The sequence below is a fragment of the Pelodiscus sinensis genome, chromosome 5, assembly GCF_052426305.1.
Source record: "Pelodiscus sinensis isolate ZL-2025 chromosome 5, ASM5242630v1, whole genome shotgun sequence".
In the NCBI taxonomy this organism is placed as follows: domain Eukaryota; kingdom Metazoa; phylum Chordata; order Testudines; family Trionychidae; genus Pelodiscus; species Pelodiscus sinensis.
In genome coordinates this window covers 29,653,091-29,678,619 of record NC_143056.1, presented here as the reverse complement: position 1 = coordinate 29,678,619, position 25,529 = coordinate 29,653,091, and the positions used below count along the sequence as shown (strand labels likewise).

At 43.4% G+C, this 25,529-nt stretch overlaps 1 protein-coding gene across 11 annotated transcripts in view; it reads left to right on the top strand.

The window, feature by feature from the left end:
- The first annotated feature begins 7,862 nt into the window (after positions 1-7,862).
- Positions 7,863-25,529, top strand: part of UNC79 (unc-79 subunit of NALCN channel complex) — a 170,845-nt gene continuing 153,178 nt past the window's right edge. For 2 of the 11 annotated variants that reach the window (XM_089778373.1, XM_075926673.2), the window contains exons 1-3: positions 7,877-8,461; positions 16,411-16,531; positions 22,149-22,453. In XM_089778373.1, the coding sequence (XP_089634499.1) occupies positions 8,029-8,461; positions 16,411-16,531; positions 22,149-22,453 (859 nt within the window). In that variant the 5' untranslated portion in view covers positions 7,877-8,028. Of the gene's footprint in view, positions 8,462-11,076; positions 12,757-16,410; positions 16,532-22,148; positions 22,454-22,478; positions 23,584-25,529 lie in introns of those variants that run through there. The other 9 variants (XM_089778371.1, XM_089778374.1, XM_089778375.1 and 6 more) reach the window with 8 other exon arrangements.

Sequence of the window (25,529 nt, the reverse complement as noted above, 5' to 3'; positions counted from 1 at the left end):
TCAAATGTGATATTGCAAACACCAAGTAAAAAATCACAAATCAGCTCTTCAAAAATCATGAGATTTTCTCTTTAATTAGATCCTTGTTTTGCCTCCTTTTTCTGAGTCTTTATGATGCAGTGGGGTCCTCAAACATGAGAACTAGAAATGTATTTTCATTTTTTAATGAAAGTTGAGATTCTCAAGTAATCCCATGCCTCCAAGAGCTGGAGCTTTCAGGAAAATACCAAATATTACAAGACTTGTAACAAAATATCAAGCGCTAGTAACACTGTATGTGTGTAAATTCACACGATGACATTTACTTTAAAAACACTGTAAGGAAGTCAAGATAAAATGGTTTGATTTTATCTTTTGTATTTTCCCATAAGAACTGTCTTTCCTGAAGCAGACATACCAGCACAGTGGATTAAAACTAAATAAATACACCTGCATTTTCGGTTGTTCAGAGTTTATTCGGGCACATCTATACTTACTGCAAGAACAACACTCTGGAGATTAATCTTCTAGCATTCTATTTAGCGCGTCTAGTATAAACCCGTAAATTTAACGCGGAAGATAGTCCCTGCCGATATCTGGTACTCCTTCTTTTGTGAGGAGTAAGGGAAGCTGATGGGAGGGTTTGCCACCAAGCCATCAAGGCTTGGCTTAAGGTAAGCCGACTTCAGCTACACAAAATGTGTAACTGGAATTGCATAACAAGCCGACCTTCCTGGTCTAGTATAGACCAGGCCATAGAAATAAATTGCACCCATTGTAAAAGTCAAATAAATACAGAATGTAGCTTTGGAAGCTGACTCAACTTCTTACATCTTATAATGAAATAAAAGTTTCCACTGTATAACAGATATGATTTTAAAGCTTCATGTAATAATAATAATTATTATTTTTTAAAAAACCAAAACAACACACCAGTGAATGGAAAAATCTGAGAATTAAATGTCTCTTGAGACAACAAAGTGGAATTTAGCCAGTAACAAAGATAGGTTTTGCAGCTCTTTTCATTATACTTTGCATCCAGAATTTTTCACTTATTATCTACTTATTCATTCACATTTTTAATAAATTGGTCCTAATGTCTTATGTCTTTGCTTCTCCGTTCATTTTTGTTACAAATATGTCTTGTAGTAATTACTAATGAACTTTCTAGTACTAAAGCTTATCCTGTTAATTTTTAGTTTCCACAAATAAAAAAAAAAAAAAGCGCATGTGAAAATAAACCATCAACTGTTTTTTAAAAAGTTCCCATAGGAGTTCTGTGCATCTACTTGACAAAGTCATGGGGAATTTGCTGGAAAATAATGACCTCTTTTTAGTGGAAAGAGATGAGAAATAAATCCCTAGAGCTCACATTGTTCCTGCTGCTGCTGCCCACTGATATTAGAGCACAGCTTAAAATATCTGAGCGACTGGCTCTCTATAATGGCATTAATAAACTTGTCCACCTCAATTTCATTAAATACCATGTGATTTGTTCAGGATTTAGTTGAGATATAGACAATGTCCAGGCTTGTGCAAAAATTATGAGTAGTGAAACCTGCCTTCTGTATACATGAATCAGAGGCTATGTCTACACTACACTGATGTATCAGAAAAAGGTACACAAATATCACCCGGCAATTTGCGTACCTTTTTCCAATAGTTTTTTCAGACGAGGCTTTTCTGAAATTTGGCTGGTCTACACTGGGCCAAATTTTGGAAAAGCCTCCTCTTTTGGAAGAGCCCTTCTTTCTCATGTGAGGAGAAAGACAGGGCTTCCAAAAAAGTGTGTCTTCTCTTCTGCCAAAAAAAAAAAAAAAAAAAGCAGAAGATCAGATGCGTTCCCTGGATGTGGCGGAGTTTTTCTGGGATACGCCCTGTGTTAGTGGGGCCGCAGAACCTCCGCCTGGAGTGCGTCTGCCACTACGTCCCAGACAACAAAAGCCTTCGGGCCCAGTAAATAACTGGGGAAGGTGGGAGGGCCTGGGCCCACCTCTGGTATCCCGGAAAAACTCTGTAGCGTAGACATAGTCATAGGGTGATGTGTGTAAGACCTTGTTCAATCATGTAGAAATAGTTGTAATTTCCCTGCTCTCTGTTAGGGACTAAATGTTATATTAGAATAGGAGCACATGTTTTTCCAACCTGCTCCTACTTCACCTATCTATCTAGATTTCTGTAATGGCTCATCACTTTTGTAGGTGAACCCTATATATATTTAAGAAAACATCAAGAATCTAAGTTTATCTCTGTCCCATGTGCTCCTCCCTGTTATGGAGTAAGAAGGGGAGAAGTTCATATTTAGGCCCTTAAAAATTTCAGTCATAGGATTTTAAAATCGTAAATTTCATGATTTCATCTATTTAAATCTGAAATTTCATGGTGCTGTGATTGTAGGAGTCCTGACTCAAAAAGGAGTTGTGAGGATGGAGTAGGATTGTGAAGTTATTGTATTGGGGTTGCAGAATGTTATCTTTACTTCTGCACTGTTGTTGGTGGCAGCTGGAGAGCAGTGGCTCTGTGTTTGCTGGCTGGGAGCCCACCTCCGAAAGAGTCACAGCCAGCAGCACAGAAGTAAGGGTGGGCCCTCAGCAGCCACCACTCTCTGAGGGCAGCAGTAAGGATGGCATGGTATGGTATTGCCACCCTTGCCTCTGTACTGCTTCTAGTGGGGTGTTGCCTTCAGAGCTGGGCGCCAAGTCAACAGTCACTGCTCTCTGGGCCCTGGTCTACACTAGGACTCTATTTTGAAATAGCCCCCCAAGGTCAAATTTGTAAGTGGAGTGCCCACACTACCGAGCCTGTTATTTAAAAAATAACAGGATATGGAATTTGAAATCTGTACTCCTCCTTTTCATCAGGAGTAATGCTATTTCCAAAATAGTTATTCAAAATAACAGTAGTGTGGAAGCTCCGGTGCCACTATTTTGAAATAACTACTCCCTAAAGTAATCTGAACTAATTACTCCCCAGTGCTTCCTGGGGCTCTAAGTCTGAGGTAGCATGCCCACATTAATGGTGCCAGCCTTGGACTAATTTCGAGGCTTCCCCATAGTGTGGACAAACTAGTTTGAATTTTTCAGGAGTTTGTTACCAAGCAGAAGGAAGCCCCCTTCTGGAGGTCCATTCTTCCCGCCACCATTACTCCGCCCTCCCGGGTGACTTCACGTACGCCCCGTGTTAGGGGGGCCACAGAACCGCTGCCTGGACAGTGTCTGCCAATATGCCCCAGACGACTAAGGCTTTTGGGGCCAGTAAATAACTGGGGAAAGTAGGGGGGCTCGGGCCCACCCTCACTCTGAGCCCTGACCCAGGGCCCTAAGGACTGGGAATGGGTTCCCAGGTCTGGCTGGTGGGGTTGAGACCCGTAACGCACCAACCCACGGGCTGATCCAAAAGCCGCACCCCGGGTTGCTTCCTACCTTCCTCCCCGCCTCACAGTCACTCTTCCCTGCTCCGCCATGCAACCTCCTCTGCTTGCAGCAGCACCTCTTTTAAACGTCCTGCTAGTCCTGCATCTGACCTGGGGAGGGCCGTGCTGCCGCCTTTGGCCCCTCCTCCTTGCAGCTCTCTGGTGCATGCGCCTGCGCCCACCTCCCCGCCAGTTGCGGGGCAAGTGCGACCAAGCCAGGGTCGAACCGCCGCCCCTGTTTCTTCCCCAACTGCCGGGACTGGCACGGCTAGCAGGCGAGGTGCCAGTCTGCGCCCATCCCCATCCCTGGCAGCCCTGGAGCATACGCGACAGAGCAGGGGCTAGGACAGTGCGGCCGCTTCTCCCCGGAATGCCGAACACGGTGTGGCTGGCGTGCAGGGCGCCCGGGCGTTCCCGTCACAAGTTATTAAGTTGAATTTAATAAATTTGAAATACTTTCCTAGTGTAGACATGGCCTGGCTGTCCAGCTTTGAAGGTAGTGCAGAAACCAGGGTGGCAGTACTGCGACATCTCTCCCCTCCCCCCCCATAAGCATGTGACCACTCTTTGACTCCCTTTTGGTTCAGCACCCCCTATTTGAGAATTCTGGTCTCCCCAGTGAAATCTGTATATTTTAGGATAAAGGCACACAAAAGACCAAATATCTCAGGGGGAGACCAGATTTCACTGTCCGTGACATGTTTTTCATGGCTGTGAATTTAATAAGACTCTATTTATAGTAAGTTACTGTTACAACAGGCTGAAAATTCTTTCTACAGATGACGATTGCCTTAGATGGCTTACCTATACCAGATATGCAGTGCATCTTTCCATATATACAGAAGGTAGGGTTGTCAACTTTCCAATTACTTAAAAACAGACACTATAGCTTTCACCACTGCTCGCTTGTTCCCCCTGACCCATTTGCTCCTCCCCTTTTCCCCTGGATTCTCCTGCCAGCTGCAAAAGCAGGTAGGAGTTGACCCTGGCTGAGAAAGAATTGGCATGGGTCAATGGCCTGGGACCTAGGTTCTCCACACCCTGGGCCAGGCTGACAGTGGCATTTGCAGGCAGTGATCATGAGGGGATGGGGCGTTATAAGGCTGTCTATCTGGGTGAGCTTGGCTTGGCTAGGAGAAATGGCCAGACTCATCAATAACATGCATGACCCAAGCTTTAATAGCATTGCTCCTTCACCCTCCTGGACTGTCCCAGGCCAAGCCCCCATGTGAGTTGCACAGGGAGGGAGGATGAAGCAGGAGCTGTTGTTGCAAAGTCACCACTCCCATTTGTAGCTCTGGTGCTGCTCACGAGAGTCTCAGAGCCCGTGGAATAGCTTTGGTGCTTCTAATTGTGCAAAGTAATTCTTAGGGCCATTGGAAGCTCTCCTGCCACACTATGCCCAGGCTTTTAATTTGCCACCCACCCAGTCCCAATCTCATGGAGATAGCTGCTGCTCATTCTTATCCAGAGGCTCTATTGTAAACTGGTCCCTCTCCCTACCAAGGTTGTAAAATTAGCACAGAATATGGAAAAGAGACCCTTGGAAGAAATTGAGGGAAGCTCTAAAGCTATCACATAAGGAAGGCTGGCTAGGGCAGGGGGAGAGGCTGAGAAGGGAAGGTACATTGAGGGTTCTGATGTGGAACTAATTAATTGTGCTGTGAAGTGAGGAAAATGTTGCACATCCAGTATTTTTTAGTTGGTATGAAAACAAAAATCACTAGTTAAAGGCCAATGTATAGGATCTGCTATTTACTGCAGCCCACCAATGACAAAGGTTCAGATCTTTACAGGCATTTAGGCATCTCACTCCCATTGAGATTTGAGGATCTGGGCCATAATGTCGGCTTCCAGGCGATGTTTTATCTCGTGTTCTCAGTTCTGGGGCAGCAGTAAACTGGGTGCACGGGGCTCTGTGCCATACTTCTGTTTCAGTGGGCATGGTGGTGCTGACATCTATAGGCAAAGGCCATATGCTTGTGTTTCGAAGTCTTGGGGAAGGACTGCTGTATTGACTATGCAAACAGACTGTTCTTAGGCTCCTTTGCTCCTGCAGCACTGCCCTCTTTGGCTTCCAAAGCCTCCCTATTTTCATGTCTATCAGCTGTTTTAGGGTATACGGCTTCCAGGCGATGTTTTATCTGTAACCTGGAACTCCTCCATGTTCTGTGCAAATGGAATCCTGTTGTTCTGTCAGATGGATCTTCCCTATGAAGTTCTTCACAGGTGGGCAGGCTAGAGCCCCTGTGATGTTCCACCAGACCCGTAGGTGTTTTTTTTTAGAAATGAAGAAATGTCTCCAGTGAGACCAGAAAGATAATGAAACAGCACTTGGATTTACAACTCAGATGGTCACTATCCTAGAGTAACTCAAGATACAGCAGGACAGGACATATGGATACATTTGCTATTCCACATACCCTGAACCTTCTTGCACTACCCATCCACCCCAACAGCTCCTTCAATGCTGGAGGAACATTCCTCACCCACTTTCCCTCCTTTGCATTCATACGCGAGAGATGGGGAAACACTTCCCCCTACCTCCTAGAGCTAGCAATTGTTGGGGGTGTGGGTCACTGATTCTGCCACTGGATTATCCCTTTCCCCCAAAACTAATGGAAAACCATAGTCATACAGCTTGACTAGTCCACCCATCTCCTCTTTGTCCTGAACTGAGGGAGATTTGGGGGAGCAGAGAGGTTGGGGTGAGGAGCAGAGGCAGAATGGAAATGTGGGGCTGGCTGGGAGGTGAAGCATGGGGAATCAAACATTTCTAGAACTGGAAGGGACCTTGAGAGGTCATTTAGGGTACATCTACCTAGCAGTGTTATTTTGGAATAACTGACATTATTTTGAAATAACATAGTCCGTGTCTATACTACAAACAGTTATTTTGACATAATGTCAAAATAATGTTGAGCTGGAGGACTTCTTACTCCAACTCCTGTAATCCTCATTTTATGAGGATAAGAGAAGATGGAGGAAGAGTGCTCTTTCTCAGACTTCCAGCTGTGTAGACAGTGCCAAAAGCCAAAATAAGCTATTTTGACTTAAGCTATGTAATTGACATAGCTCAAGTTGGGTAGCTTATTTTGGCGTTAGTCTTGCTGAGTAGACGTGCCCTTAGTCCAGCTCCCTGCCTTCAAAACAGGCCTAAGTATTAGCTACAACAGGGGTCGGCAACCTACGACACATGCCATAAGTGGCATGCAAGCTGATTTTCAGTGGCATGCACAGTGGGAGGTCAGTCCCTCCCTTTGTCCCCCACACAGCTGCTGGAGCCCTCCCTCTTGCCTGGCAGCAGGTTAGGCTGTGGTGGGAGGAGGCAATGCTGGGGTGAGACTCCTCCATGGCGCTCTGCTCAGTGCTGTGCACTGAGCTGGGCTGCCGCGGGGGAGGGGGACAGGGTGGTGACATACACGGCCAGGGATGGGGCCGTGCACGTCACCGCCACGCCCCCTTCCCCTCCCTCCATGGCGCTTGGCTGAGTGTTGCACCGCTGAGCCGGGCCGCCGTGGGGGAGCAAGTGGTGCAAGCAGCCGTTTGGGCTCCCCCGCGGCAGCCCAGCTCAGTGCGCAGTACTCAGCTGAGCGCTACGGCGGAAGGGGAAGGAGGCGGGGAGAGACGGAGCAGAGAGAGAGGCAGGAGGAGGAGGAGAAGAGAAAGGGAGAGTGAGAGGCAGGAGGGTAGAAGAGAGAGAACAGAGAGAGAGTCAGAAGGGGGAGGAGAGCTGAGAGAGAGTGGGGGAGGTAGTAGAAGGAGAAGAGACAGAGAGAGAGATGGAGCGAGAGACCGGAGGCTCAGGAGAGAAGACCAAGGTGGAGGAGAGACCTGAAAATCCCGTCTTATGACGGGCTAGTTATCCACAGTGGGCTGGCACTGGAGGGAAGCAGAGGCCTTCACTCCTGGTCTGGGGGTGGAGTGGAGGCAGTGCCCTGCAGCAATGATCCAACCAATGCACTCCTGCAATAAAGGTGGGTTTCAGAGTAGTGGGTTTCAGTCCTGCCCCCCACCGCCACCCACTCTTGGAGCAGCTGGTCAGCCAACACCAGTTTCCCCAGAGATTGAGCAGGCTCTGGCATTAGGAAGGCAGGATAAGGGATTGGCCTGAAGGTAGGCAGGTGGGATGAGTTCTGCAGTGGCCTAGTGGTTTACGGGATGGAGCTGGCTCCCGCCTAAGGAAGGCAGGATAAGGGGACCCAGTGAAGGTAGGGAGGTGGGGTGGATTCTTGAGTGGATTAGGGGATAAGGCATTTGCCTAGGAAGGGCAGGGCTGAGGCCTTGAGCTCCGCCTGGGAGCAGCTGGACAGTCAACACAGGCTGAAGGGGCTGGGCCTCACAGCTAGCTCCCGGGCGGAGCGGGGGAGGCACTGCCCCGGGCAGGCGCTTCCCGTTTATACAAGTCATTACTCTGGCGCAGGGGAGGCCCCCTGCAGACGGGGCGCTCTGCAGTCAGTGTGTGTGAAAACCGAGCGCGTGTGCTTTTCGCTTGAAAACAGAGCCCAAGCGGGGCACTGGCGAGCCTGGGGTGAAGCCCGCCCATTTAGTCCCAGCCTCGGCGGGCTTTTCCCTTTGATCGCTCTGCCGCTCGGGGAGGAGACGCCAGCTCGATACGCAAGGGAACCGTGCGTGTGATGCGAAGGGGGGTGCGCGCAGAGGGAGTGCAAAACATCCGCTCCAGCCTCAATCGGGCGCGGTCATCTCCCAGCCCCCTCCCCAGTTTAGGGACGAGCCGCGTCTCCTTTAAGAGGCTGTTCCCTGGGACCCGTATTGCTCCTCCTCCCCTTGCCGGCGGAGCGCACTGTGCAATTCGCCAGCGCCCCCTGCCCGAGCCTCCTTTGCCGCTCCGGGAACCTGCCCTGAGCTGCGAGGGGTCGGTGTGGGGGGGGCGCCTTGGCCGTGGCGAGCATGATCGCGGCGGCGGGGCGGGAGGCCCGGGGCTCGCGCTGCCGCTCGCCTCTGCTCATCGCGGGCTGAGGGAGAGAGACGCGCCCAAAGGCCCCGACGTTGGGGCGAAACATCTCCCCTCCCCCCCGCGCAACGCCATGTCCACCAAAGCGGAGCAGTGTAAGTAGCGGCGGCGGCTCCTTGCCCCCCCTCCGGGCAGCAACGGAGCAGCGAGGGCTGTGGGGCGGCTGGGTGCGCCACGGCCGCTGCACTGTCCATGGTCCTGGGAGCTCATCCCAGGGCCGGCAGGCAGCAGCAGCAGCGGGCGGCGGAGGGTGAGCCCGTGGGATCGATGAAGCGACGCCTTGCAATTTATCCGCGGGGCTGGGGGAGGAGGGGGCACTGCCTGTCACGGCGTCCCGAGCTGTGTGGGGGGCTCCGGCTGTCTCCGCAGTGCGACTTATTTCACAAGGGTGCCCACTGGTGCTCTGCATGAGATAGAGCCCAGTGCAACGCGAAGGCTGTTCTGCCTGGCTTCAAGGCAAGGGGAAGGAGGCTAGAAGGGAAGCCAGGCCCTGGACCTAGTTCTGGTTACAGCCTAGGTTTAGATCTTTGATCAGGCTTCATTGCTGTAAATGGCAGCTGTGGGTTAAAGCTTCCCAGCCTTGGTTCAGTGCTGGTGTACATAACTTTCAGTGTCTGCCCTCTCCACAATGAAGCAGTGCACTTAGTGAATTTTCTATACTGTACAGGGACCTGTATTGATATTAAACCCTGTCGCCAAACACTCCACTTTGATTTGGTTGTTTTGAATAGTCGTTAAATGTTTCACCTCTTGCTTTGTGTGTTTACCAGTGAGGTAATATCTATAAGCACCATTAAAGGGAAAGCAACATAATTACCTGTTGGGGGAATGGGAAGAGGAGGAAATGATTGATTAGCTTGGTTTGACTTATGTATTTAGTGATAAAATACAGAGCTGAACACTTCTTAATTACTAACTCTGATCAGTAATGACCCAAACGAAGCTGACAGCTCCAGTGATTTGTATGAAGAAATGAGGTTTTAGCTTAGATCCCAGTGTCCGTATCAAAATGTTGCCCAACTAACTGGCACAAGAGCTTCAGGAGAGAGTCCAAAGATTGAACATGTGGTACCCTCATGGTCTTAGAAGTGGAGTACTCATGAAGAAGCTCATGGATGGAGCAGAAAAGCTGGCCTACTGTTCTTGCTCATGACAGTCATCTTCTGTGAATGGACAGGGATTATCTTTCTCTTGCCTTGTCTCCTCTGTATTATTTCAACCTATTTTCCCTGTTGCTAACAAACACTGGAGGACCTTCATTGACTTATACCCCAGCGTTGCTGCTAGCAGCCACTGACATTTTAACCACCATGTTGTCTAGATCTACTCTGCCTACGAAGCGAGATGATGGTGATTCGAATGCAAGCAGCTGACCTCCATCAGCACTTCCGCAGTTGTTATTAATGTTAATAACTGGCATAGTTGCTAGTGTGATAACAAGACATTTTAAGAAAATTGCCACTGTAGACCAGTACTGAATCCTGTTTAACCTTTTCTTCTGTTGCACTCTCTTAATAGTGTGTTGCGACTGCTCTGTGATCAAGGTCTTAGAGTGCTTCTGGAATCATTGCATCTGACATTTCTGGATGTTGAAATTCACTTCCGTCTTTGGTCCACATCTATTAATCTTCAGGTTATAGTTTAGTGATTAGGCCAAAGGAGCATTTTTTAAGAACTTTGGGGGGTTAATCTCTTAGGGTACGTCTACACTAGCCCCCTAGTTCGAACTAGGGGAGACTAATGAGTGTGACCGAAATTGCAAATGAAGCGTGGGATTTAAATATCCCACGCTTCATTAGCATGTTCACGGGCGGTCGCCATTTTTGAAACTGACTAGCCCGGACTGACTGTCCGCGTCTACACGCGGCAGAGAAGCGCGATTCCGAGATTAACTGTTTATTCGAACTAAGGGGTTTATCTTGGAATTGCGCTTCTCTGCTGCATGTAGATGCTGGCAGTCATTCCGGACTAGTCAGTTTCCAAAATGGCGACCGCCCGGGAACATGCAAATGAAGCGCGGGATTTAAATATCCCACGCTTCATTTGCAATTTCGGTCACCCTCATTAGCCTCCCTAGTTCAAACTAGGGGGCTAGTGTAGATGTACCCTTAGTTACAGTAACTGACATTTTTGTCTTTTAAATATTGTGTGGATGGCCTAGATGCATCCTTTAAGGAGGATGCATTTTTATAAATCAAGAAATGATATCCCTAGCCTCTGTTTGTCTGCGCTGCGAATGGGTGGCAGGGGATGGATCACTTGATAGTTACCTGTTCTGTACATTCACTCTGGCACATCTGGCATTGGCCACTGTCAGAAGACAGGATGCTGGTCTGGATGGACATTTGGTCAGACCCAATATGGCCATTCTTATGTTCTTAAAAATTAAAGAGAAGATTCTGATACTCCCTCTCTGAATAGTGCTATGTTCTGCTTTTGCCCATTGTACTACTCTTTTCTCTGTTTCTCCCACATTTTTTGAACCTTCTCCTCCCCCTTTTCATACTACTCTATATTTCACTTCTGATTTATATATATATATATATATATATATATATATATATACACACTGGATTTTTGTACTTTGAGCTTCTTCTTTCACTCACTTTTCTGACTGCTATTTACTCTCTCTTCCACTAGTGCAGCTCTGGAGCCCTTATGCTGGCACTGCCTTCTCCCTGTTTCTTTTAGTTTTATGGACTCAGCCCCCTTTTTACAGTTTTGGTGTGTACCTTGGTTATAAATGGAGATTCATTTATGGATCCAGATCATGGAATTTTCCTCTGTTCTGTTCCTGTGGTTGACTTTCTCCACCTCATGATGCTTTAGGTTGGAGATCCAGAAAATGGATAGTTCCTGTGCCATTCCTGACCCACTGAACTTATGTTTTATAATATGTTTATCAAGGCTCCTCCTAGCTGAGCTTTATGGTATCATTAAGTGTGTTTATTTGCACTTTGCATAATTCCAATTCTCTTTCACCTGCACTTTTTGACAAATGGTGATGATTTTCCAACAAGAACTAAATAGGCTTATATGCCACTGCCAAGCTACCCCACAAGCCTCAACTGATGCTGCCACTACTACGGTCCTGCTTGACTGACAGGCAAGAACCAGATTGTCTAAGGTAGGCGTAACAAGCCATGATGACTCCAGATTTTTGCCATGGAATATTAGAAAACACTAAAGTGAAAGAATACATTGAAGAGCAAAAATTCCAATCCTAAATTGTTGGTGGTGTGGAACCATGCAGGAATGAATAACCAAACAGCAATTTGTCCCCTAGTGGTACCAGGTCATCCTAACAAATGGTATAATGGTGACAGCTAGTCACAGGAGGTCATCTCTTATGCTACTCTTCTTTAGCCCCTATGTGCATCTCACCTTGAGCATATTCTGAAAAGTAAAATCAGTGATACTCAGCATTAGGCCTAACACCACAGCACTCCAGTGGAGCTGAACTTTTGCCCAGAATAGCATCTACTGACAGGAAAAAACCTGGAGACCACCAATTAATTACCCTTTCCTCTCCAGTAACAAAAATTGGCATCTAATTGTGGTAAGTAATGTTCTAGGAATGCTTACTACCTTTCATTTTCCTGCGAGAATTTTGAAACAATCAAGGAGATCATCTTCAAAGAATGCAACATAGACTTTACACTTGACTTGCTTTTCCTCAAAGAGGAAATTGGGAGTTTAGATACACATGCAGTATGGAGATAGACATTGAATTTAGCAGATATGTATGTCAATATTTTAAAAAATGGATAGCTAAAGCTAGGCTTCTAAATCCATGTGTAGGCCCATCAGTAAAAATGGCCTGATTTTCTAATGTACTGATCACATGCACTTCCTATTAAAGATAATAGGATTTGTGGGTGTTCAGGACTTTTCAAAGTCAGTTATTTATAATCCAATGCCTGCATTGGCTTTAGGAGCCTATCTTTAGGTGCCAAGGTTTGGAGTTTTTTGTAGTGCTTTCATTAAAAAAATAATTTGGTAACCTAGGACATGACATAGTTGAATTTCTCTGAGAGGTGTGGTCTGGTAGCAAAGTGATTCATTTTACAAACAACATTATTATTGTGCTATTGCATTATGAATGTTCTTTTATTTTGACTGATTTCATTTGGGCACTAATCCTCTTAGTAGAAATAAACAAGTTTCCTACTTTCCACAAATCTCAGTAAGGCTCCAAGACAAAATTGGGTGTTTAAATGCACATGCACTGCCAACATGCTTTGCCCTTTCTTGAGAGGAAGTAGCTGTAGAGATGAAGGAGGCTCTTTAAAATACAGCTTGACTAATATCTTTGGCATTGGTTTTCCTATTCCAGTTATGGACATCTGACTGCGTAGCATGGCACCTGCAATGAACTGTAAATCCATCTGTGAGTTGTTCTTTGGTTAAGAACTCTGATTTGTGATCTGATTATTTTACAGATCTACTAGGCTTCATATCCTTTACACTGGGGAGTGTGTCATCACAAACAACATGTAAATAGGAAAGGCTCTCTCTTAAGCTAATCCCTATATTTATGTGACCCTCATTACCATAGAATCTGAGCATCTATAGAAAGGATGTTCTGTTCTGTATAGTTTAGTTGTCTAACAAGATTTTGGAACAGGGATCTGAATACTTACATATTTGTAAAGGGCCAGTTACGCCTATAAGGTTGTATCAATAAACAGTAATAATATACATACATAGGGGCTGTGTCTACACTGGGCCACTTATTCCGGAAAATCAGCCGCTTTTCCAGAATAAGCTGCGAGCTGTCTACACTGGCCCTTGAATTTCCGGAAAAGCAACGATGCTCTACTGTACAAAATCAGCCGCTATTCCGGAAAAACTATTCTGCTCCCGCTCGGGCATAAGTCCTTATTCCGGAACACTGTTGCAGAAAAGGGCCAGTGTAGACAGCCCAGTAGTCTTTTCCGGAAAAAAGCCCTGATCGTGAAAATGGCGATCGGGGCTCTTTTCCGGAAAAGCGCGTCTACATTGGCCACAGATGCTTTTCCAGAAAAGGGGCTTTTCCGGAAAAGCAGCCTGCCAATGTAGACGCTCCTTTTCCGGAATAACTGAAAACGGAATAGTATTCCGTTTTAAGCATTTCCGGAAATTCATGCCAGTGTAGACACAGCCAGGGAGAATACATGCTATCCTTGAAGAGCTTTATCTATTTAAATGAGATCCTATTTTGCTCACAAGTGGAGAACGCAGATGCACCAGCTCTAACCAGAAGGTTACAGATATTGTGGTGGAGGTAAAGAAATCCTTCCTTATCATGCATAATCACTGAATAAAACTTAACGGCTACGTCTACACTGGCCCCTTTTCCGGAAGGGGCATGTAAATTTCACGAGTCGTCGTAGGGAAATCCGCAGGGGATTTAAATATCCCCCGCGGCATTTAAATAAAAATGTCCGCCGCTTTTTTCCGGCTTTTAAAAAAGCCGGAAAAGAGCGTCTAGACTGGCCCCGATCCTCCGGAAAAAGTGCCCTTTTCCGGAGGCTCTTATTCCTACTTCGAAGTAGGAATAAGAGCCTCCGGAAAAGGGCACTTTTTCCGGAGGATCGGGGCCAGTCTAGACGCTCTTTTCCGGCTTTTTTAAAAGCCGGAAAAAAGCGGCGGACATTTTTATTTAAATGCCGCGGGGGATATTTAAATCCCCCGCGGATTTCCCTACGACGACTCGTGAAATTTACATGCCCCTTCCGGAAAAGGGGCCAGTGTAGACGTAGCCAACATGTTTATGCTGTAGTCATTCAGAACTCAGAACATGATTTTTGCTACCGGAGTCCTTAGCCTTTTATTTTTTGGTCACACCCATTGTTTTGATTGCACTGAATGGATAGTTGAGGACAATATATGACTAGAATGATAAAAAAAGCCAGTAATACCCAGTTGAATGCAGAAATGTAGCTTGTTTATACAAATATTTTCTTGTGCAAAGATACAAACATGAAAAAATGCACACTGGAAAAAAGAAGCCTTTGAAGGGACTTTTTAAAAAAATATGAATTTTATCCATAAAATAAGACATACAACCTCAACCTAAGCTCCCTTTTTGGCATACGCTCTTTTGTGCAGGTATCCTGTGGAAAAAATAAAATATTAAATTAAAAATAGTATCATTTTTAATGAGTATCATAATGCATACATCCCAGAGGCTGAATTCAGGTTGCATAGGCAACCTTAATTCTGATATTTCCCAACTTTTGAGTGCTTGACTTCACAACTTGAGTATTTTTACTATAGTTTTTATATTTAATAAACATATAAAATAGTTTACTGTGGGAGTTGATCAAAGCAAAATATATGCAGTAAATGTGTTCAAGAGTAAATGTTGTCATGGATGGCCTCGTTCCTAAATTATTTTATTTAGTTATAGGGTAGGATTTTCAACAATGCTAGAACTGACCCAATTCTGCTTTCGCTGAAGTCAATGGGATTTTTAACACTGACTTCAAAAGGAGCAGTCAGGTAGGGGTGTAAGTGACTAGTCAACTAGTCGACTATCCTAAAATCAAATGCTTATTGGATAGTCAACTCGATGAGTTGCTTCCCCCCACTTGCTGCCTCTTATCAGCGTTGTTGAGATGTATTCCCATTTCTGTATTTTGTCATCATATGACAATGGGAAATGAGAACAGATAGAGACGCTTTCAGCTAATACTGATTAGAATAAGGAAAATACTATTCCCTCTAAAGTTACATTTCCCCCCTGCACTTCCCTGTAGAGAAGCTTCTCTGAACCATCCCTGACTCCACCTCACCCTGACTAGGCTACCGGCTATAGATTTCAATAAACAATACACATAGTCTTACATAGTTGATTCACAAGATAGCCTAGAGAAAACTACTGAATCTCTCTTTGCCTCAGGTTATCCATCCATAAATTGACCATAGTAATACTTATTCATTTCACATGGGTATTGTGTGACTTACTAAATGAATAATTATTGTTGTCCCTTTTTTATCTGAGTGGCTAGTGAAAATTTGGATCCCTGTAGATGTTCCAGTTGGGAGTAGAAATTGGTGGTAGTCAGGTATTTCTTGCATACAGTTTATTTTGTTTACAAACATGTGCAAAGTCCTGAGTCTCTGAGTTCAGAAAGAAACAGTTTCTTTTGCTCACAGCACCAAAAAACCTCTTTTCAGCCTGAGCCTCTGATCCAAAAATGTCTTACTAGGTTTCTTACTAGGTTAGCCATATGCCTTCAGTTGCTACTGCAGGCCCTCTCTCTCACTCAATCTGTTCTTGTCTGACCTTAGTTTCTGAATGATTTCTCTTCCCTTGCATCCACACATATACCCTAAACAATACTCAGACTGGAGCTCCTGAGATTCATGCAAATCTTTTGTCTTAGGTGAAGCTTATACTTATAGTTCACATCTACCAGGATCAAAGAGGTTTGAACTCAACTCATAACAAGATTTCACCCAGCTTATAACATTATAAATTAAGTTTGAGATCCATGAATCTCAGTAGATAGGCACTAAGGGTATGTCTACACTACCACCCTAGTTTGAACTAGGGTGGTAATGTAGGCAACCGGAGTTGCAAATGAAGCCCGGGATTTGAATTTCCCGGGCTTCATTTTTAAATGTCCGCTAGTGCGGACTCCGTGCCGCATGTAGCCACGAGGCACGGAGTCCACACTAGTGGACATTTAAAAATGGCGGCGCCCGGCTTTATGCAAAAGAAGCCTGGGAAATTCAAATCCCGGGCTTCATTTGCAACTCCGGTTGCCTACATTACCACCCTAGTTTGAACTAGGGTGGTAGTGTAGACATGCCCTAACTGTTTACTTGACAGAGTAGAACTAAAACAGATTTAAAGATTCTATATAAAATATTTTCTTTTTCATATCTCCTTCATTAGAGTATTCAGTTCCTTTAGCCACTATAAAGATAGGAAAGATTTGCCTCTTAAAGTTTATTTCCTTGCATTAATTTTAACAATAGGGGTAGAAAACTGATGTGGTGACTTAACTGGAACTAAACTAAATAAAAATGTCTGTGTTTTTTTTTAATCTAGTTGCTTCCAAGATCCGCTACCTACAGGAATACCATAACCGTGTTCTTCACAATATTTATCCTGTGCCCTCTGGAACTGACATTGCAAACACTCTGAAATACTTTTCTCAGACTTTGTTGAGGTAAGTTTTAAATTATGCTCTTCAAGAGAAAAATGTAAGGGGATATTTATTGATTTCTTCTTGGTTAATGGATCTTATAGATCAACCAGAAGGAGTCAGATCTCAATTTAATACAAAATATGGTACAAATGAATCACAACAGTGACTGTTGCCCAATTTGCTCAATTGAGCTGACTGTGAGTGACTGATTCTAAAACAAAACCTGGTTTACTTGGCCCCACTATAGGTTAGCGCTTGAAGTAAAGAAGAGAGAAGGTTGCTATAAAATTTCACCAGTTTCTGACCGTGACTTCTCTGACAATCCAAAAGCTGTAGGGTCCTATTGAGATGAGCCTAAACAGCAGAACTAGAAGCAAAGCTGTCCCATAGTTCAGTGGGCTTTCAAATCTTGATTTTGTTTCAGCCTGTTATAGCAATGGCCATAGGCACACATGACATTAATAGTTCAGAATTGCTCTGATCTAAGGATTTGGTTTAGTCCACTCTAGTTGCAATGCATAAATCAATAAGTATTAAGTATGATTACAGAATAGATTTTGACAGGTAATATTACCTGTCAACTTGTTAAAGAGAGCTATCCGATAGGTGTGCAACTTCATTGGGAACATTACTTGTATTCCAGTTCTCCCACAATATAATGGATTCGTTGACCTAAATTTTCTAATTGCCCTTTCGATATCTTTTGATATTGCAGATGTATTTTTGTACATTTTTTGGCATAATATTTCATATGCAGACAGTTGTGAGTTTAAGTTGCATTTGTATGTATAACTATCTGATTTTCACCTGTGAAAATACATACACTTGTAAAATTGCACTGTTTCAGAGGCTACTTTGGAAGTGTGGCCATTAATATTTTTTGGAGATAAGAAGTGTTCTCTCTTGCTTGAAAAAATGTTAAGCAAGTATTAAAACTTAATACAAAAATAATTGAGAGTCCACATTCATAGATCATGGAATTCAGAAACAATTCAGATTTTGTTTCTATGTTCAAGGGAGAAATACATATGTAGAAATACACATTACCCTCAGAATCCCTTCTTGACTGCAAACTGTCAAGAGTTGTGTTTATACTTCATATTCCTAGATTTCATTAATAGAATCAGTAAGCCATCATGAAATTTTTAGCTTACTGAATATGTTAGTTGATTAACTCACTTATATTAACTTAAACGGCTCTTTTAGGTCCAGCAGACGGAATGTGATTCTATTAATATGTTACATTAATAGCCAAAAATCTTCAGAGGGATATTAAGAGTCGCTAAGAAATATGGTTCTTATTCCATGTCAGTATATTTTTAATTAGCTAATCAAACAATGAAAACATTTGAAAATCAGGTTTGAAACATTTGAAAAACAAGATTCTGTGTGCAGCAAAACAGCCTGTGCATAAGCTGAGTGGACCTACCAAGCTATTCAGCCATGCAAATTATTTTGGATTGTGAGCATGCACTCTCCCTCTCTCTCTCACCTCTCGTTAGTGACTTGTTCAAAGCTGTGCACTAAGATAATCCCATTTGGGTGGAACTCCATCAGTGTCAGCACCTTTGAAATTTGCAGCATAGACAAGGTGAATGCATTTTACCACAGTGTCACCTAACTCTGCTCAGAACAGTACATTGCACAATGTATTCTTGGTAAGAATTTTTTTATACCTTATGAGACTTCAAGTTGCTCCATTGAGTTAAGCAACTCATTTTATTGGCTATAAAAACAGAATTTAAATGTCTGCATAACTCCCTTTTACATGTGGTTGTTTTAAGCCTGCAGAATTGTTAGTTCCATAGGAAGGGAGCAATTCCATTTAGCTTCTTTATTTCACACTAGAGGTTGGACTGAACCAAAACCTTAGTATTAATTACCCTGAATTTGATAAAGGTTGAGCTGGTGCTCACAGCGTGTGCTTAGATTTGCATATAATTTTATAGATGGTGTCTTTCTTTATAATGGGCAAATCAAAATGTTGGATCTGAACATCCCCAAAATTAGAGCGAGGGCATTAGAAATCCAGCTCTGCGTCTAGATCTGAATTTCATATAGGCTATTACCTTAAAATAGGCCAGATCAACCCCTCCCAATCCATACCTCCTGCAACTTTGGAGTGTTTAAAACCTGGTTCTGGACTTGGGTGCTGTGGTGTGAACTTACCACAACTTCATACACATGATGACACCAGGACAGGGATAGACAAAACACCTTAACCTCCATTGAGCATGGCAAGAAGGAAACTCCAGTTAATTGTACATAGTTCCCCCTTCAGTAACCTTAAGTAGAATTATCCTAAATAAACATCTCAGGATGTTGGCTTGTTCAAGAGTTTCCCTGAGTGACTTGAATGCATTCCAAGTCTTCTTTCTGCCTCTCACATTAGGACCTTGTCCACACTTATTATTGCACAGCGGAGTACAAAATGCAGTCACATATTCACAATCTAGTTGTTAGTGTACTATGCCTTAGCAGATGGAGCTTTTGCAGCCTGTTGTACCTTGGCAGTACAATTACTTTTCTGAGTTCTAAACACATTGACTTAGTTCTTCTGAGTGGGGGACTCCTCCTGTTTTGGGTCAAAGTTATATCTGGTGTAATGCCAATAGCTTCAGTTTAGTTGCAACCTTGGTCCTCTGGTTTATATACATTTGAATGTGTAACAGGTTCTGGGTGGGGGTGGGAAGACGTGGCTATGGTTGAAAAAAGTGAGGAATTTACTTTTTATGGATAAACATCACATACAATCACCATACACAATGCATAACACATTGATTCATTTAGCTCCTCCTCAATTTTCTCTTTGGGCAGAAGCATTTCTTTACATTACAGCATGAATTTAAGTTTCATGCATTATTCATTTCCAGCCTTTCCTCCCTTACTTGAGGATTGACCTAGAACATAATAAATCTCTTACAGAACACCTGCCTCTTTCTTGTTGTCTTAGAAAAAAACCTCATTCTGTGCATTTCTTAACAATAGACAAAATTCTTTTACTTAATTAACAGTTATTAATGCACAAGATATTTTTACTGCTTTCTCCTGTGTGGAGGTACCATTTCTGAAAGAAATACCTCTGAAAGCTAGTAATTTGGAGAATGGCCTCAGTTGCAGCAAGGCAGCCCAAGCTTTGGCCAATTGAGAGCTGTATTGGCAACTCATTTGCATATAGTGGATCAGATTCATCATGGAAGTGGCCTGCAGATACTACAGGTCTCAGTGTACAGTGCTCCATTTTGAATATAAACTACTGTGGCCAGATCTTAATCTGCAGCCTACTTAAAGTTCAGGAGAATCATTGGATCTGGAGTTTTGACTGGTTGCTTTATAGAGCTTTGGGTTAGCTGCAAATCCATATCCATGGAACCTTTGAGTTTTGGGGTGATAGGAACTGGGGCTTTGGCCGGAGCTCATTTCTAATACCTGAACTGAATCGAAGGCCTGTACGATCAAGATGGAGTATTGTATAATGGGATCTGCAGTTTTCATGGGTCCTGCCTTCATAATAAGGAGGAGGAAGACCCTGAGATAAATGTTAGCTAGCACTGCCATACACTTTCCAAAACAAGGATTTATTAATGCTAGAAAGTTCCTCCTGAAAGTTTTGCTGTCAGGTGGTAGCGATTCTGGGGAGTGATATGTTGGCAAATGAAGGGGTTAGTGAGTAGACCCTGTTCAGAGCAAGAGGTTAAATGTAGTTTGATACCTACAACATCTTGAATCAGGAGCTGCAAAATGTAGCATATGAAAGTCAAGAAAATTAAAAAAGCAATCCAAAAAAGAGGAATCTGCACTCTGATAATTCACTTTTAAAATCCTAATAGAGCTTGGTTGGTTTATGGTTTCATAAAAACTATCAGACCAAACTTATTGTCACTTATCTTGGGATGGACAGTGGGTAGCAGAAACCAAAATAATTTACAGGCGTAATAAGAAATAAAACTATGCAGCAACTTTTATTAGGGTAGATTATATTATAACTGTATAACATCTGCATACTGGACAGACCAAGTATGCCTGACTGCAGCCACTTTTGTTCCGAGATGTAATTGTAAAATTTTTAATATTTATGGCAAGTAAATCAGGCTCTCTCTTGCAAAGTCATAAGCATGAGTGAAAATTTCTCATGTGAGTTATTGCTCTGACTTCTATGGGAAAACACGAGAGTCAAATTACGTGTATGTTTAAGTGTCTGCAAGATTGAGGTCTGAATTTTGTTTAGGGTGGGTGGAATTTTCAAAAGCACTTACTATTGACCTAACTCTGCTCCACTGAAGTTGTTGGATGTTTCAATTCCACACCTGTATTTTACAAGTTTTAATACTGACTTCAGTGGGAACAGAGTTACACCAGCACTGGCCATTTTTGGAAGTTCACCCTACAGATACAGTACATGTACAATAAGTTGGTATTTGGTTTAATATACAGTATTAAAATAGTATATCATACTTTTATAGGAGCATGAAAAAGTTTATTAGATAATCCTATAATGCATATTCATTATCTGTTAAGCTATCTAAAATATAGCTTTGTTGCTTAAGCAGCAATTTCTTCTAATTTTTAAATTAAAAATCATTTCAGAACAATTGGTCTAACATGCTTATAATAATTTTAAAAAGACATGGCAAGCTGGTTGATATTTGGACTCTATTTTTATGCCCACTAAGCCATTTTTAATTTTTGAAATTATCTTTCCTTTAGTTTGTAGTGAGTTTTGTTGAATAATAACGTAAGTAGCAGCAGGAATGTTTGAAAACACACTGTCTGATGTGCAGTTCTTTAACTGGTATTGCTTTCTTAGCCCTTAGATTTGGAAGTAACTATTTACCAAAAGAGTGTTTGTATTCATAAAATAAAGTGTTTCCTCCCCAAACACAGGCAAAATTAAAAACACACATAAACAACCATTATCATTAGCTCACAAACATATGCTAAAGATCATTTACTATATATTATTTTATAGCTTCTCCAAATGTAGTTTAGTTAACATTTTAGAAATATTATATTATTTCTAAATCCATATGCCTGTTTAAACTTCATTATCTCAAATGATACTGACGGAATGTCATGAAACAGTATCATAAAATACATACAGACATTATTTTGATGCAATAAACATGTGATTTTTAAGACTATCTTAATAAACCCACATGTTTATTCTTTGCTAAAACATGTTTCTGAAAGTGCCACACCTATATTTTACAAAATTTCACTCCCTTCATTCAAACAATCTTATTGAAAAAATATTTTCCCCAAATCTTTGCAGAGCAAATTCTCCAGCTATTTGGACACAGCTATTCTTTTCATAGCAAGCAGCTCAGTTACCAATTTTGATTCATTGTGAAACATGGGTATGGCACTGAAACATGCATTTTTATATTTTTGCTCCTTATGAACCAGATAACACATGAGATGCAATGGAAATTTTCACAAATGGCAATTTTTAATTTTACAGTCTTGAAGCATGGAAGTGAATGGTTGCTAGATTTGCAAACATATTCATATTGGTAGAAATTGCATCTTATGTGGGGTATATCTGGTGTTTTATTATTTGTTTTATAGTGTCATTTCAATGTAATGTGCTGTTCTTTGTGTCTTTGTTGTCTCTTTTTTTTCTTTGTCCCCCCAACAGCATTTTGTCCCGCACAGGGAAGAAGGAGAATCAAGATGCCTCCAATTTGACAGTGCCCATGACCATGTGTCTTTTTCCTGTGCCATTCCCACTCACCCCATCTCTAAGACCACAGGTCAGTTCCATCAACCCTACTGTTACTCGCTCCCTCCTTTACAGCGTCCTGCGAGATGCTCCATCTGAACGCGGCCAGCAAAGTCGTGATGCTCAGTTATCAGACTACCCATCATTGGACTATCAAGGACTTTACGTGACATTGGTGACTCTGCTGGATCTAGTTCCTTTGCTACAGCATGGTCAGCATGGTAAGCAGGCCTCTGACTCCTTGCCGTACATGTAGATCCAGTGCTTTGAATCTATGTGTGGTGTGTAAGGCCTGGTCTATGCTACATTGTTACGTTGACATAAGCTGGTTTGGGTCAACTTAGCTGTGGAAGTATCCTCACTGAAATCTGGCTTGTGCTGACGTAAGTGCCTCTTTGTGCTGATTTAGTAGCACCACCTCCCTGAGTGGTGTAGAGTCACGGTTGATGTAATGAGGTTGACGCAGACACTGCATTGCTTTAATTGACTGTTACTGGCTTTCAGGGGCCATCCCACAATGTCCCACCTGACAATTCAATTGATACAAGTGCTACTGGCAAGGGCATGCACTCCTGACACAAACACTGAAATGTGCATACACACAAGTGATTTAATAACTATGGTGGCTGTTAAGCCATGTAAGTTAGGTCAACATATTTTGTAGTATAGACATGGCCTTAATAAAATAATAGAGATGAGTCTAACCTGATCTGGATTTTGAACCTACTGTAAAAATGGAAGTATTTCAATCTGGTCTTTTGGTTTGACTCCACTAAAGAGTCATGGCCTATTTGCAAATTGTGGATCTGGCTTTGGGTTTGGATTCTGGTGCCCATTAATGTTTAGAGGTATGTGGATCAGGTTCATTTCTGAGTAAAATGTAAAGAAGATTTGATAAAAGATCTTAACAGCATTTTAACAATGTAATAGAGACTTGTTTAAAATGTCACTGGGTAAAAAGAAAGGTTTGGAATTCTGAATATACAGCAATAGGATTTTTTGCAAAGTGTTTTGAATCATCTCATCACAGAATTTATGAGATTTTGGTCACGTGATGCTATTTATGTTGTTGTTGGTCAGCTCCTCCAGTATTCAGTTTTGTAGTTAGTGGTTAACTGTATTGAGAGTCTGGGGCCCAGTTATCACCTATCAGGATACGAGTGTATCTGTCTTGATTTCCATGGGTGTTGTACACCGAGATGGAGAGAATTGTGCTTCAGGCTGCTGCTGGAACAATTTTTTTAATGGAAATGCTGAGAACCACTGAAACTATAAACGCTGTGTATAAAGGAAAGCACTTCAAGCCAGGCGGTGTCACAGAACCCCCCTCGCTCCTAGTTCCAGCACCTATGTAAGTAAATGAATTAATTTAGCAGGAAAGAGTTCCCTGTTGCTTTCTGAATTCCTTTTGAGTTGATAATATTGTATTTTGATTCCAATAAGTATGCGTAGTAAGGATTATTAACAAGGCTCTGATAAGAGATGGTATGATGTATGTACAGTGGATTGAAATTTGCAATTAAACTTGTCATTTATTCTTTCATTCATCTTAGTAATTTCATTCATACAATTAAGTAATCAGACCAATTTAGAGCTGTTGCGGGGGGGGGGGGGGGGGAAATCCTGCTGTGCTTTCATCCAAACTACCTGTGTTTTGATCTTGCCAGATTTTACAATCTAAGTCACATCTGTACATGGTACTTATTGTGCAAGATGCCGAGCACCTACTGCAAGGGAGAAGCACTCTGCATCTTGCAATATCTGGCCCTTGTATGGAGGACTTTAAGGATCACTTAAATGGGATACATTAATGACTGTTAGAACTTACAGAATGCTTTTCAGCTATATATCTATAAGCAATTTACAAAGATGGGTATACTTATCCCCAGTATACAGATGTGGGAAGAGAAGCACAGGCTGCTTAAGCAACTTGTCTGAATGTACACAGTAAGTTAGTGGCAGAGATTGGCCTAGAAACCCTGGTGCTGTAGGAGGTGTTTTTTGTGATTCATAGGAACATAGGAATTGCCAGATTGTGTCAGACTCAGGGGTCCTCTAGTTCACTATCTGGCTCTGGTAGTGGCCAGCACCAGATGCTTCAGAGGAAGACAAATGTGGGAGAATTTGTTCCCCCTCCCAGGGCCGGCCCGAGCCCTTTTGGTGCCCTGAGCCCGGGCGCATGTGCTGCCCAGCCCGACCAGCACTGCTGGCGAACATGCCGGGCTTTGCAGGTCCCCGCAACTGTTGGGGGAACGGTGCTGCTGGCTGGCGCCGCGGGGCCAGTGCTGCAGGAGCCGGGCGCGTGGTTCCTGATGGCAGCTGTAAGCGACGCTGCGCACCCCTTACAGCTGCCATCAGGCGTCCCTCATCGGTTGGCGCCCTGGGCAGCTGCCCAGCTCAACCATGCCTCCGTCCGGCCCTGACCCCTCCCCCCTCTGATCCTGATATCTATTTGTCAAAGATTGGCTTAAGCCCTGAAGCACAAGGTTTAATATAGAATCATAGAATCATAGAGCTGGAAGAGATGTCAGGAGGTCGTCAAGTCCAGCCCCCTGCCCAAGGCAGGACCAATCCTAACTAAATCAATCCAGCCAGGGCTTTGTCAAGCTGAGACTTAAACACCTCGGGTATGTCTAGACTACATGGCTCCGTGAAACGAGGCTTACAGGATTGGTCGGCAAAGGCGTCCCCAGCCAACTGATCCGCATCTAGACTACTGCGCTGTGCCGGATCAGCTGATCATCGGCACAGCGCGGCGGCCATATTTATTTTAATGAAGCAGGGATAATTTAAATCCCCACTTCTTTGCCTATGCCGGGTAAACTAGTTTACATGGCTCCGTCGACGGAGCCATGGAGTCTAGACATACCCCTCTAGGGATGGAGATTCTGCCACCTCCCTAGGTAACCCATTTCAGTGCTTCACCTCCCTCCTAGTGAAATAGTTTTTCCTAATATCCAACCTAGACCTCTCAACTGTAACTTGAGACCATTGCTCCTTGTTCTGCCATCCATCACTACTGAGAACAGCCTTTCTCCATCCTCTTTGGAACCTCCCTTCAGGAACTTGAAGGCTGCTATCAAATCCCCCCTTACTCTTCTCTTCTGCAGACTAAACAAACCCAACTCCCTCAGTCCTCCTCATAGGTCATGAGTTCCAGCCCCCTAATCATTTTGATTACCCTATGCTGGACCCTCTCCAATACGTCCACATCCTTTCTATAGTGAGGGGCCCAGAACTGGAGACAATACTGCAGATGTGCCCTCACCAGAGCCAAATAAAGGGGAATAATCACTT